This window comes from Ursus americanus, chromosome 17 (genome assembly GCF_024610735.1).
Source record: "Ursus americanus isolate L20-20 chromosome 17, mUrsAme1.1.p, whole genome shotgun sequence".
In the NCBI taxonomy this organism is placed as follows: Eukaryota; Metazoa; Chordata; class Mammalia; order Carnivora; family Ursidae; genus Ursus; species Ursus americanus.
The window spans coordinates 20,667,875-20,681,894 of NC_142143.1; the positions used below are offsets into that span (position 1 = coordinate 20,667,875).

The following is a 14,020-nucleotide window of genomic DNA, read 5'->3' on the forward strand; positions in this document are numbered from 1 at the left end:
GCTCTTAAATTTAGGAGCTCCTATGTGTTCTTGTAATGCCTCGGGCTAACTCCTGTATATAATAATGGATTAGAGAATGAATTTTGTATTAGAATTCACACTCCACCACAAAATGGCTGTGTAACCTTGCCCGATGAAGATGATAATGTTTAACACAAAGTGCTTAATACCTGAGAATAAACTTTCTAAGACGTTTATACGTATATTGACTAACTTAATCTTTAAATTTATGAGTTATTATTGAAATCAAAGACTGATTAATAGTGCAGTCTCTGCATTCAAACTCCTGGGCCAAATGCTGGCTCTTACTAGATGCTGTGGACAGGATAGTTCATCTCTCCATGCCTTAGTTTCCTCATCTGTAAAGTAGAGTAATATTAATAACACTCCCTTGCAGAATTGTTTTATGAAGAGTAAATGACAAAAGCCAAGTACCTGGTGGTAGTAATCATATCATCATTATCATCTTTTTGTCATATAATCATTCTCCTTTTTTAAAGATTTTGTTTAAGTAATCTTTACACCCAGGGTGAGGCTGGAACTCACAACCCCAAGATCAAGAGTCACATGTTCCATCGACTGAGCCAGCCACCCCATATAATCAGTCTCTTAACTTGCACAGATGGCAAACTCCTTGAAATCAGGCACTCTATTCTGTTGGTGTTTATATCCTTTGTATCAAAAAGTCATTGAATGTCCAAAGTTAATTATGTCCAATTTTAGTCATTGTATTTTCTCTTATTTTTAAATTGATAAGATCTCTCACTACGAACATGTAAAGAATGTTTTATAAAACTTACATCATAGAGCTTCCATCATTTCTATTCATCTCTCATCTTTTAAAATATGCTCTTTCCTTCTGGTTATCAGCCCTTTCTCATTTAAGCTTCTCTTTTTGCTTTCCTCAACATTTACATGCTCCTTGATCAAGATCATTTTTGTTCTTGGTTTCAGCTGCCATTAAAGAATGATAAATCCTAAAGCAGAATTTCCACCCTCAACTGTAAACTGAATGTTTCTACCCAAGTATCCTAAGATAACTTTAATAGCAACATATACAAAACTGAATTTTTTCTCCAAAATGTCTTGTTCCACCTAATTACTTATCTATATTAATGGTGTGTCCCAAGCCCCAAGTTAGATACCTCAATTATCTTCAACACCAATCCCTCACTCTCTCGAATCTGCCCTTGGCCTTTCCACTCTACTGATACTGCCTTATCTCTCACGTGAAATAATGCCACTGCCTTCTCAATGTCCTTTCTGCCTCTGTTCTCCTCTCATTCTGCTCTGTCTTCTGTACTGCTAGCATAATTATCAGCAAATATTTTTCTAAATCAGAAATAATGTCCATACACATTTGCAATCTCATCCCCCCTTCATCCCATCTTACAGTGTGTGCTGGTAAATGTTCAACAACCAGATCTCTGGTGGGGGGGGGCTGATTTGTAGGGCTTACCATTTTCTGTGTTATAAATACTGTCACAATGGCTGATTTCCAGCTATCCTGAAGTCACCAAACTCGGAAAAGATGCAGATAATTGGTTCTCATGAGCCAGTATGAGCCAACTTTCAGCGCAAGACTATTCAGTAAAAATTCGGAGTCTAATTGCCTTCACACCATGCACTCTTCCCTACCAGATTTTAGCACAAGTAATCTCAAGCCTGTATTACTTTTGTTAAAATACAATTCAACTGAGTAAATTTGAAGATTTAATTGGCTTCCCCCCCGCCAAAAATTGGCTTTCCTGAAAGATTCATAAAACAGGCAGCATCTAATCCAGCAACTAGAGGGGAACTCCAGGGAGAGGACTTGTACAGAAATGGAAGGTTTTTATAGGAAGAAGCGTGGGGCAAGAAGTTATTAGCGAAGGAAAAGAAAGGATCGTTTTAGGCAGGGTCAAGTGTCCTAAAGGGGAGGGGCATGGGGTCTTATTAGGTGGATTACCTCATGTAACTTTTGGGAAAATGGAGAGGGCCCTTGTGACAGATTACCTCATTGGTGCTGATCAAAAAACTCCTAACAGTTAAGACTGCATTTCCGAGGGAGGTTGAAACTTTAATTAGGTTAGTTATTGAGTATCAGTTTTGTGACGTGGCCTAGCATAAATGACTTCATTTGGTGCTTCACTTTTCATATAACATATATATTTTGGCAATGTATAATTGTTACGTGAAACTGGGTTTGCCTCTTGGTAGGTGTTGAGCCAAAAGAGGCAATCAGGCCAAAAAATAGGAAAGGAAACGTTTTACTTAACAACAACTGAAGGAGAACACCAGGGATCTTTCCCAAAGCAGTGTCTCTGAACAACAAAATTGGGGAATTTGTAAGCTAAGTGTACATACGTATCCACGAAGGGGCTTGTGCAATGGGGAATATTGAATGGAATTGGAGCAAAAGTTATTTTAAGGTTATAAAAGGTTATTTTAAGATTTTCAGGTCAAAGTGTAAAGGGAGGCAAGGGTCAGCATCATCAATGCTCTGGCTGTACTTGGTCTGGTGTACAGGTGCTCAAAGGAGCTTAGAGCGTGCAAAGATGACTCAAGTGTATGAATCAGGTGAATCTTTACTTTTTCATTTTTTTTAATTTTTAATTTTTTAAGATTTTATTTATTTATTTATTTACTTGAGAGAAAGAGAGAGAGCCATGTGCAGGAAGGGGCAGAGGGAGAGGGAGACAATCTCAAGCGGACTCCCTGCTGAGCAGGAGACTAATGCAGGGTTCCATCTCATGGCCCTGAGATCGTGACCTGAGCCAAAATCAAGAGTCAGACACTTAATGGACATCTAACAAACCTTTGGTTTGTTTTTGTTGTTGTTTTTAAGATTTAATTTATTTATTTGAGAGAAAGAGAGTCAGTCTTCACTTTTGAATATGATTAGGCTATCTCCTTGCCTAATAGTGGCTATTTGTTCTCACATTCTTTCAGAAGATGGCTGGGGGCCTAAAATGATTCTTTCTTTCTCTCTTTCTTTCTTTCTTTCTTTCTTTCTTTCTTTCTTTCTCTCTCTCTCTCTCTCTCCCTTTCTTTCTTTCTTTCTTTCTTTCTTTCTTTCTTTCTTTCTTTCTTTCTTTCTTTCTTTCCTTCTTTCTAGTAGATGGAGGTCAGTGAAGGGCTTGAACTCAGGACCCTAAGATCAAGACCTCACCTGAGATTACGAGTCAGATACTTAAAAGACTGAGCCACCCACGTGCCCGCTAAAATGACTTTTCTTATGTGAAGGGAGTGATGTCTGTCTTTTTCCAGGGACCCTTAACTCCTTCTGCTTATATAATTTTAAAAGAGTTAAAAATATGACTCTGCTGTGAGTACATAATAAACAAGTGCAACAGATTTATTTAAGTCACTTTAATGAGTAAACTAGCTCTATATCCTATTTTGTTGGCTTTTGCATTAATATGAGTTGATAGATCTCTGGTGCGCATTCATTAAAAATCTGTAAGACAGTCATGTTGTTAACTTTTTGGAAATTATACTTTGATAATTAAATAACAATTAAGAAAAATGTAAAGGGGCACCTGGGTGGCTCAGTTGGTTAAGCAACTGACTTTGGTCCAAGTTATGATCTCAGGGTCCTGGGATTGAGCCCTGTGTCAGGCTCCCTGATCAGCAGGGAGTCTGCTTGTCCCTCTCCCTTTGCCCCTCATACTCTCTGTCTCAAATAAGTAAATAAAATCTTGAAAAAAAAGAAAAATGTAAATTAATTTAAAACACTGATTTTATAGTGGTTTTGACATATGTTCCCCTAAACCACAGAGAGAAAAATTGAAAATGTATTTTCTCAGTAAAAAGATATTGGTAAAAACCAGTAAAATCTACGGGCTCAGGGTAGAGTCAGTTGCCCACAGGAAACCAAGACTTAATTGCAGTTTTGCAGTTTCAACCTCTCTAGGTGTGGAGTTTTAAGCCAATGAGCCTGGAATTCTCTGGTGTGCACCAATGAGGTAATCTATCACATGGTCCCTCCTCATCTGAGGCATGCTCCCCACAAAGGATAAGGTAATCCACCTAAGAGGACTCTCGGCCTTTCCCTCTAAAGGAAGTTGACCTTGCCCCTTGCGTGAAAAAATCTTTTCTCTCTTTCTTTTTAAGCTAATAACTTCCTGTAAATTCCTTCCTATAAATACTTTCCATTTTGCACAACTCCTTTCTTGGGAGCTCCCCTCTATTCGCTATGTGGGATGATCTCAAATTCATGAATTGCTTAATAAAGCCAATTTAATTTTCAGATTTGCTCAGTTGAGTTTTAAAAAACTATTCCTCAACTATAATTATTAAGCCGTGAGATTCTTTAATACTTACTACCCTGAAAAGGAATCCATGTTTTCTTCTAGTCACAACATTAGGCCACTTTATAAGCCATGAACTTTGACAATTCCACCTGCCAGGAACATCTTCTTCTGGCTAGTGAATTAATAATAATAGCTTCCATGCTATTGTCTGGCACTCTCTTAAGTACTTACCTAACCTTCATTAGTTTGGTTAATCCTTTCAACAACCATCATGGAGGCTGAGAGGTTCCATGATTTTCTTATGATCACATAGCTAAAAACCTGCAGAGCTAGGTTTTATATCCAAATCTTGGACTTTAAGGTCAGTTCTAGTAACACATTAAGCTGATTTAGTCTCTATGAAATAACATCTCCACTGTAAATCTGTCTTTGACTTAAGGTGGAACGAATCACTCCTTCCTTTGTGTTCTCATAACAATTGGCGTCTGTTTTCAACAATGCTAATGATAATAATAGCATTTATTAAGAGCACTTTGTTGAAAACTTTATATGAATAATCTCACTTAGACCTCACAAAATTCTGAGTTAGAAACTATTATCTCCAGTAGATGAGGTACCTGAGGCTGACAGATTAAATAACTTGCCCAAGTTTACCCAGCCACAAAATGGCTGAGGTAGCATTTGACCCAGAGTCTAATGACATAGTTCAAGGTCTTAGCACTAAGAGACTACCTTCCTTGCTAAGCTGTGAACTCTTTGATGACAGAACAGGTTTTTGTTTTTATTTAGGCAACCCTAGATATTTGAATAGTGCCTAACTTATAGTGCATGAAGAATGGTAAGTGAGAAGTTAAAGCACTATCAACTTTCCTTTCTACAAAAAGAGCCAGATTGTTGGACTATATGTGAACTACCTCCTCTCTCCCACCCATAACCACAGTCTTCCTGATACATCCCTCAGAGGTAGTGTAATTTCTTTTCCTCCTTTAGACATCATTGGGTGGTCATTTTCACCTCTGAAAATGTTGGTTTGGGGCTGGGTGAGGTGGAGCTTCAAGCTGTAATAGTTCTATTTCAAGAATTTCCTTCCTTTTTTATAGAACCTTTCAAGTGAAATTTTACATTCTTATTTCCTTAGCTACAACAACTTAGAGAAGTGGGTAAAGAATACATTATTAACCTATTTCATAGGCTAAAACTAAGGACATTATTTTCTAGAGGTTAACACAGCTAGAATACAATACAGCCAGGACTTGAGTTTAGGACTTCTAATTCCCAGGTCCTGGACTCTTTTAAGACACGTTGTCAACTTCCACTTCCCTTACGATTGCAATCACCAGAAGAAAGATTAAATCTTAGCACTTGGTGGCGATGGGGGAGCAGCATATCTTAGAAAAGGAGAAGAAATTGAGGCAAAAATATAAAGAAAGCTGAAGTAGGGAGCAAAGCAAGCAGTTTGTGCAGCAAATTTTGAAAAATGAAAAACAAGTAGGATGTGGAAGGAGCACTCAGTGATGGACATCGGAACAAGACCAGAGTGGAGAGAGAGGATTACAAAGCACAAGAAGGTCCTGGGATTGGGAATCAAAGCACCCAGTAGCGCCAGGGCGGCGAAGGACACGCCACGGCCCGGGACAAGGGTGGCGGGGAAGCACACCTCCCGCGCGGGTCGGAGCCTGCGTTGCCCCGCCCCACGCCGAGTCCGCGCCGCCCCGCCCCGCCCTCCCCCAGGTCTCTTAGGTGATGCTGCAGCCAAGATGGCGCCGGCGGCGGCCAAGGCGGCCTGAGAGCGATGCGTCGGGTCCTCGGCAGCAGCGGCGGCGGCTGTGGCCTCGGCCGGGGCCTCCGGTCTCTCCCGGGCGTGAGCGCTCAGGCGACTCTCCTCCGGCCGGGTTAGTCCGGACAACGAGGAGGAGGCCACGAAGAGAGGAGGCAGGGAGAAACGCGGAGAGAGCGCGACGCCTCCTGCCGCGGCACCATGGCTGGGCTCATCAAGAAACAGATCCTGAAGCACCTCTCCAGGTCAGCTAGAGCCTCGGGCGTGGGAGGCCAGTCCGCCTCCGCCCTAGCTCGCCCGGGAGGCTGCTTGCAGCCTCGGGGGCGGAGGGACTGGCAGCCGTGCGGAAGGCGACTCGGGCTGCCAGGTCTAGCAGGGGCAGGGGTCGCGGCCCGGGTCTCCCGTCGCCTGTGGCTTCCGGCTCTGGCCTCAAGCGTCGGCCCCCTGGACGGGTTCTCCCCCAGCCGGCTCGCGGAGCAGCGCGGAGGGTGGCGGGGGGAGGAAGCGCGCTGAGATCGCTCCCCGACGCGGCGTCTGGGGGCGTCCCGGCGACCCCGCTTGGGCGGTCCTTTGCGGAGGCTGGGGATGGTTTATGTGGCAGGGTGAATCCGAGCTCCGTGCTTGCCTCGGTTCGGATCAGAGCGGTTCCGCTAACCGAGGGCATTTGGAGCAGTGTGGACTCTTAGGGCCGAGGCTTATCTTCTCCGTGAAATGTTAACCTTGTTATTTTCTGAACTCACCTCCACCTCGCCGTTCCCACTTTGATGCATTAGAGGGTGTGCCTGTTTGCACAGTTAGGATTTGTTTTAGGTAAATAGCCAGAGTTCCCAGCTTTGGCAAGTTCTTTCTGGAGTCGTTATAGTTCCACATCATTCTGGTAAAACAGTTTTTTGCTTTTTAAAATTTGAGATCCATAAATTAAGGTAGTCAACATCTGTGGCGATAAACACAATACTTGTCATTCTTTCCATTTCATAACGCGGTTTAGTCAGAAACATGACTCAGTAAAGCTGGCAGTTTGTTACTTCTGACTTCTCCATATTTGTCTCAAGACAGGCTAAATGTGGGATCTTGTTTCCGACTTGTTAACAGCGAATTCAAAGCACTTGGTTATGACCCTTTTCTCTGGTTTTTGTAAGTTAATGATATTAGGAAAAAACTTGGGTATACTGGTATGTTTATATGGTAAAAACATTTCCTTATTCTCCAGATCATTGAGTACCACAGGTTGTACATTGGGGAACAAAATCAATATTTCTGTGAATCAGCAAATATTATCTAAACTTAAAACATTAAGCTATAACATCTTTTTAAAAAAGTAGCAAATTATAGCAGCATTTATGAATATACATTTCTTAATATCACCAATTGGAAAGTTTTAATATTTAATATATGGTCCAATACTGAATTATCTTATTTTGGAAAAAAAACTTATCTTTTAAATTATTATTTAGGTAATATCTGACTTAATCAATGGTCCTCTCGCCTCTCTCATACTCCATTCCGTAAGAAAATTGAGACCTAAAGAAAACGATTTGACTGTTTTTCTTCCGAGGATGATGGTATATGACTAGTTCCATTCCAGATGCTTGGGTGGAAAGTAATTCAATCAATGATTGCCTTAGGGTGTTAGTTTAATTCTCTTGTAGAACTTCATTTGGGAAAGACTCTTAAAAATTAATAGCAAAGGTGATGACCTATTTCACAAAAGAGACCACAACTACATATTCAGAATTGAGTCCTTAGGAGTAGTTTTTAATCTGTATGATTTCTAATACCTTTGTGGTAAATAGTAATGAGGATTTTTGTTTTTGCACCTTTGGCCATTGGTATGCTTGTTTGCTTGCTTGCTTGCTTTCTATTGACTTACAGTTGTTACACAATGTGAACATTAGTTTCAGGTCTGTAACATAGTAATTTAACAGCTCTATGGGTTATACTGTGCTCACCAGAAGTGTAGCTACCAACTGTCACCATACAATGCTATTACAGTACCATTGTCTGAATTCCCTAATGCTGTACCTTTCATCCCTGTGACTTAATCATTACATACTGGAAACCTTTACCTCTCACTTTCCTTCACCCATTTTGACCATTCCTCACCGTTCACTCTGCCAACCATGAGTTTGTTTGTATTTATGAATCTGTTTCTGCTTTTTGTTTGTTTCCTCCTTTAGATTCCATATATAAGTGAAATCATATGGTATTTGTCTTTCTCTGTGTGACTTATTTCACTCAGCATAAAACCTGGTAGGTCCATCCATGTTGTTGCAAATGGCAAGATCTCATTCTTTTTTATGGCTGAGTATAGAGGTGAGTTTTTGAAAACACTAGAATCTTTAGTTATTTCATATTTCAAAACAACTCAGGTGATTTAAGAGTGTCAAATTCATATTCTTGGTTAATATATTAATCTTACTGTTATTGCTGTCAGCTCCTAAGAAAAATAGTTATTTATAAATGTAAAGGACAACAATAGATGAAACAAGGTGGGTGTTGTGATAAATTACAGTTATTGAAGTAAGGGTGAACTTTTGAAATTACCTGGGGTTAAGCTTAATTTTACAAATTATCCAGTAATAAAGATGTCTCTATACTGCAGTAATCATCTGGAGGACAATTTAGTAATTTTTAACAGGAAATACTTAGAACACATTATCTTGCAATAATAGACATTTCTTACGGCCAGTGGATGCCACTCATGACACCTCAAAGGAGGCCTTACCTGACAACCCTCTTCATCCTTCTCTGCTTGTTGTCTTCTTCACTTGAATGTAAACTACATGATGGCAGGGATTTTGTTTTGAGTCAAGCATAATGTAGGCACTCAACAACTATTTTTTTTTTTTAATGAATGGCACCAAAGGGTTGACTTTCCCTCACATTTTCTTAACTGAGGGAAGACTATATGCCACCAGTATTATCACGGGATATTGGGTATGACCAGTTTCCCTGTGGTTTTAGGAAAGTAACTGAATCATTGAATAAATGAGCCTTGTTGTCTTGTAAAGGAAAGACTAGGAAAATGACCCTTTCTATATGGGGGTCTTCCAGTAAGGAAGAAGACTTTATAGGAACCAACAGGAGTAAGAGAATGCTTACTCTGAGCCTTGAGGTTGAAGTATGGTGCAACTGTAACATTAAAACCAGTGTTAGGCAGGTATAGGGGCTTGAGAAACTGGTGTAGTGGAAAAGTATAAAAGAAATTCTTAAGAGATTAGTACTTTAAGTAAATGCTGAACTATTTGAGAAGTGTAAATCTGTATACTTGTTCCCTGCCTAATTGTTGTTTAGTTTGTATCCTAAGCATCTGTTGCATTATTAATAAAAATAGTTTGCGTACTTGGAACTGATCTGAAACTGAACAGGGAGGGAGGGAGAGAGAGGGAGCAGAGCTGGGTGGATTGGGCAAGGGGGCAGGGCAAGAGGGTGAAGGGAGTGTGTGTGTGGTGAGGGTGGAGGTTGGACTACTTACATTTTAAGAGAAGTGAAACAGGAAAAGCCTTTGAAGAGAAATTACTCTAATCTTTCATACTATAACCAGCACAGAATATGTTTTGGAGTCTTCTCCAGGAGAGTATTTTTTCACAAAGGAATGGAGAGTTCTAAAGAAAAGTTAAAACAAATGTAAGAAAGGAAATAAGAACAGGAGCTACCTTTCAAGGCCTCATGTTACTGTGGCATTTGTACTTGAGTGCTGGAGCAAAGGAGAAGAGGAGGAAAATAGAAAGTGGAAGATAGAGTATATTTAAGCCAGGACCTGAAAAGGAGTAAGAAAGATTCAGATACAAGTGCTTCCTCTTCCCTTCCCCCCATGCTTTCCCTTTGGCTCATACATACTATGCTGGATGCAGGGTTAACTAGAGGTGGGAGCTGGCAGGACAGACATTCACCACACCTGGGTGGAGTCTTTGTATAGTTTAAAATCCTGTTTTTTCCATCAGAGGTGATTTTGCCCCTTAGGGGACATTTGGCAACGTCTGGGTACATTTCCAATTGTCACAACTTGTGGGGCGGGGACAGAGGCTAGGAATGCTGCTAAACATGCTGCGTACACAGCACAGTCTGCCACAACAAGTAATTATATTGCCCTCATGTTAGTAGTTTTGAGATTGAGAAACTGGTTTGAAGTATACAAGCATGTCAGACGATTGAACTAGGGTACTGTGCTACTTAAGGTTATTTTGTCTGCAAACAACAAAAATCTCTGTTTAACTTAGGTAATAGGAGAAATGTGATAAAGCTGTTGGGGTGGGTCACCAAATCTGGGGAAGGGCAGGACCTAACCACCTCCTAAAACCTCATTGGACAAGATAATTCTTTTTTTTTTTTTTTTTAAAGATTTTATTTATTTATTTGACAGAGATAGAGACAGCCAGCGAGAGAGGGAACACAAGCAGGGGGAGTGGGAGAGGAAGAAGCAGGCTCCTAGCGGAGGAGCCTGATGTGGGGCTCGATCCCATAACGCCGGGATCACGCCCCGAGCTGAAGGCAGACGCTTAACCGCTATGCCACCCAGGCACCCCTGGACAAGATAATTCTTTATTGTGAAGCCCTGCTCTGTGTTTGTGGGATGTTTAGCAGCATCTCTGGTCTCTACCCACTAGATGCCGGTAGCGCTCCAGGTATTGCCAAATGTCCCCTGAGAGTAAAATCTCTCTTGGTCGAGAACCACTGCTTCCACCTCTCACAACTCCCAGTCTGTGGTCTTTCCTATCAATTTTGAGATTCCTGGGGGAGAGAACCTGTTTGGTCCAGTTCTGCTTACCAACATGGATCAGTTAACAATGGCAAAAGGTCCTAAAGCAAAGATATGGTCATAGGGAGAACTGTTTTGAGTGTGGCTTGCTCTTCCATTTGGTGTCTTTAATAGGCACTGAACTAAATTAGATTGCAGAGGGCCTCATTTGCTACATTAAAGAAATTGAACTTCATCTCGGGAGGTGACTGCTAATAAGGAATTCCAGACAGAAGAGGGACATGATCTTTAAAGATGCTTGGTTATCAGTTTGGTTTTGGAATCCAGGGTTCAGGAGCAGTCACTGTGGTAGAAATGTAAAGTCTACAGAGGGTCTCTGATTAACTTAAATAGAAAAGTAATGTACTGTAAAGATATCATCCTGCAGAGTTTATGGAAGGTTAGGGGACCATACTTGGAAAGGGATCGGATCCAGGCCAGTTTTAATGATCTAGGTAGGAGAAACCACTTGACAGTCTCAACAAGATATGGTCCCTAACCTGAAGGAAAAAATAGGGAGGGTGGCTTGAGAAGACTGTTGGATATTTGGAATATTTGTTAGGGAGATTAGAAATGGTTGAACACTTGCCAGGTCTTGTGACTGAATGGCAAAGTGATAGAGAGTTTAGGGTGCCTCATGGTGTGTTCATGGAATAGTTTACCCTGTGCAAGGAAGAAAAGGGGGGAACAGCAGCTGATAGGCTGGAAAGAACCATCAAAGGATTGGAAATTTTATCTGGGTGGGAGAGCAATTGAGAAAAACAAATGAGAGAACTGGAAGGATTGGAAGTTTTGTCTAAAAGTATTAAAGTTTAAAATTTCAAAGGAGAATTAGGCCTAATTTAGGGCAAGGTATCCATTAAGACCATGGAACTAAATTGCTGAAGAGAAGTTAAGGTGCATATAATCTTCTGGAGTGAGGAGTGAAGTAAGTAGAGGAAGATGAGATCAAAGAGAAAACCGGGCCAGACCTTGTGGGGCCTTGTAATGACTAGGTCTATAATCATTCCTGAATTAAACATTCTTAAAAGGAAACACAATATGATTTAGACCGCCAGGAATTATTTTTTCAAATGATAATTTTGTATAATTTTTGATAGGCTAATTACTTAATCTTTCACTTTTATGGTAAAGCTCAATAAATAATTTTGAGAGTTTATGTTTATCAGGTTCTTGACCACTGGACATTGGAGATACAAAGATGGGTAAGACATGATCTCAGCTCTTGGGAAACTTCAGTTATTCCTATTGTGGCATAGCAAGCATGAGTAGGATCACTAAATGTAACCTATTTCTAGGAATATACTGCCATATGAAGTTTGTGAGATTTTGATTTACTTGGGTTGGGCAACTGGGAAAAAATCAAGTTAATTATTACCTTTTAGGAATAGAAATAAATTTACTTTTGTAAATTTGGGAATTCTTTAAAAGTAATTTTTAGTTACTTAAATTGACAGTATTCTTTTTAAAATAACCCCCCAAAACTGTTGATTTTGACACTAGATACATAACATTTATTTAACAACTGTTTACTGATTGCTACTTTGTACCATGCACCAGTCCATAGTGCTGTGGCAAGAATCCCTGCCCTCAGTGGAATTTACCTTTTTTTTTTTTTTAAAGATTTTATTTATTTATTTGACAGAGATAGAGACAGCCAGCGAGAGAGGGAACACAAGCAGGGGGAGTGGGAGAGGAAGAAGCAGGCTCATAGTGGAGGAGCCTGATGTGGGGCTCGATCCTATAACGCCGGGATCACGCCCTGAGCCGAAGGCAGACGCTTAACCGCTGTGCCACCCAGGCGCCCCTGGAATTTACATTTTTAGTCAAAGGAGGCTGATAGTAAAAGAATGAAGTACATTATATCAGTCTGTGGTAAGTGCTATTAAAAATACAACAGGGAAAGGGATAGGAAGTGCAGGGAGGTAAGGGTGGAGTTTACAGTTTTCAATCTGGTGACAAAGGCCTAATTGAGAAGGTACTATTAGAGAACAGATATGAAAGAGGCAGTGGAAATAAATGCAAAGATCCAGAAGTGGAAGCTTGCTTGTCATTTTTGAAATATATGAAGGCCACCAGCATGAGTGGAGTGAGGAGTGAAGTAAGTAGAGGAGGATGCATCAAAGAGAAAAGAGGGCCAGACCTTGTGGGGCCTTGTAATGACATCAGCTTTCACCCTGAGTGAGACTGGAAGCCCCTGCAAGGCTTTGAGCCAAGGATTACTCTGCAGCCATGTGGGAAATAAATAATAGGAGGACAAGGGCAGAAGCAGGAGCCCAATTAAAAGTGTTAACTCTCCAGATGAGAAAGGTTTTGGCTTGGACCTAGGTTGATGCAGTGGACTTGTTGAGATATAGTCAGGTTCTAGATGTATCTCAAAGGTAGAAAACCACAGGATTTGTTGACAGGTAAGATGTGGATTGAGAGAGAAAGAACATCATGGCATAAGCAACTGAGAAGATGGAGTTGCTATTAACTACGTGGAAGACTGCAGGAGAGGCAGGCTTACGGTAGAGAGATAAGGAGTTTGGTTTTTGAATGTATTAATTTGGATGCCTGTTAGATATCTGAATGGAGATCCCTTTTATTTGTGAACTAATTTAGACTACACATTTTAGTCTGCTGTTCTGTGAAATGCAAGTGTATGCAAAGCAACCTTCAAGGGCCTAAGGAACCATGACTGAAGAAAAACACCAAGTTCAACTAGATGAGAAATGGTTTTGTAAGGGGACTTACGGGTAGAAGCCTGTCTTGGGGGGCTGCAAAGCGGGTAGATCTCCACAACCCTGCCTCTTCTGAAATCTGCTTTTATGGCTCTAGGGGCTGGGGAGTACATGCTAGGAGACCACCAGGGAGGGGCATGTTTGAGACTAGGAAGTATCATAGTCATATCTCCAGAGCAGATCCAGAATGTTACACCCCAAGGGTGTACTTAAGGGTGCTGTTAAAAAAAAAAAGAAAAGAATGGGAATGGGGGCTGTATTCAAGATGTCAGGGGCACCTGGGTGGCACAGCGGTTAAGCGTCTGCCTTCGGCTCAGGGCGTGATCCCGGCGTTATGGGATCGAGCCCCACATCAGGCTCCTCTGCTAGGAGCCTGCTTCTTCCTCTCCCACTCCCCCTGCTTGTGTTCCCTCTCTCGCTGGCTGTCTCTATCTCTGTCAAATAAATAAATAAAATCTTAAAAAAAAAAAAAAAAGACTTCAGATCACAGAGTAGCCATCATGGTGTTAGTCTGGTTCACATGTCTGGCAGCACCATTGTCAGGTGT

The 14,020-nt window shown here is 41.0% G+C and overlaps 1 protein-coding gene across 1 annotated transcript in view; it reads left to right on the top strand.

Moving 5' to 3' along the window:
- Positions 1-5,969: 5,969 nt before the first annotated feature.
- The window catches only part of BLTP3B (bridge-like lipid transfer protein family member 3B), a 118,397-nt gene continuing 110,346 nt past the window's right edge, over positions 5,970-14,020 (top strand). The window contains exon 1 of the mRNA XM_045780137.2: positions 5,970-6,257. Within this exon, the coding sequence (XP_045636093.1) occupies positions 6,214-6,257 (44 nt within the window). The 5' untranslated portion in view covers positions 5,970-6,213. The remainder of the gene's footprint in view (positions 6,258-14,020) is intronic.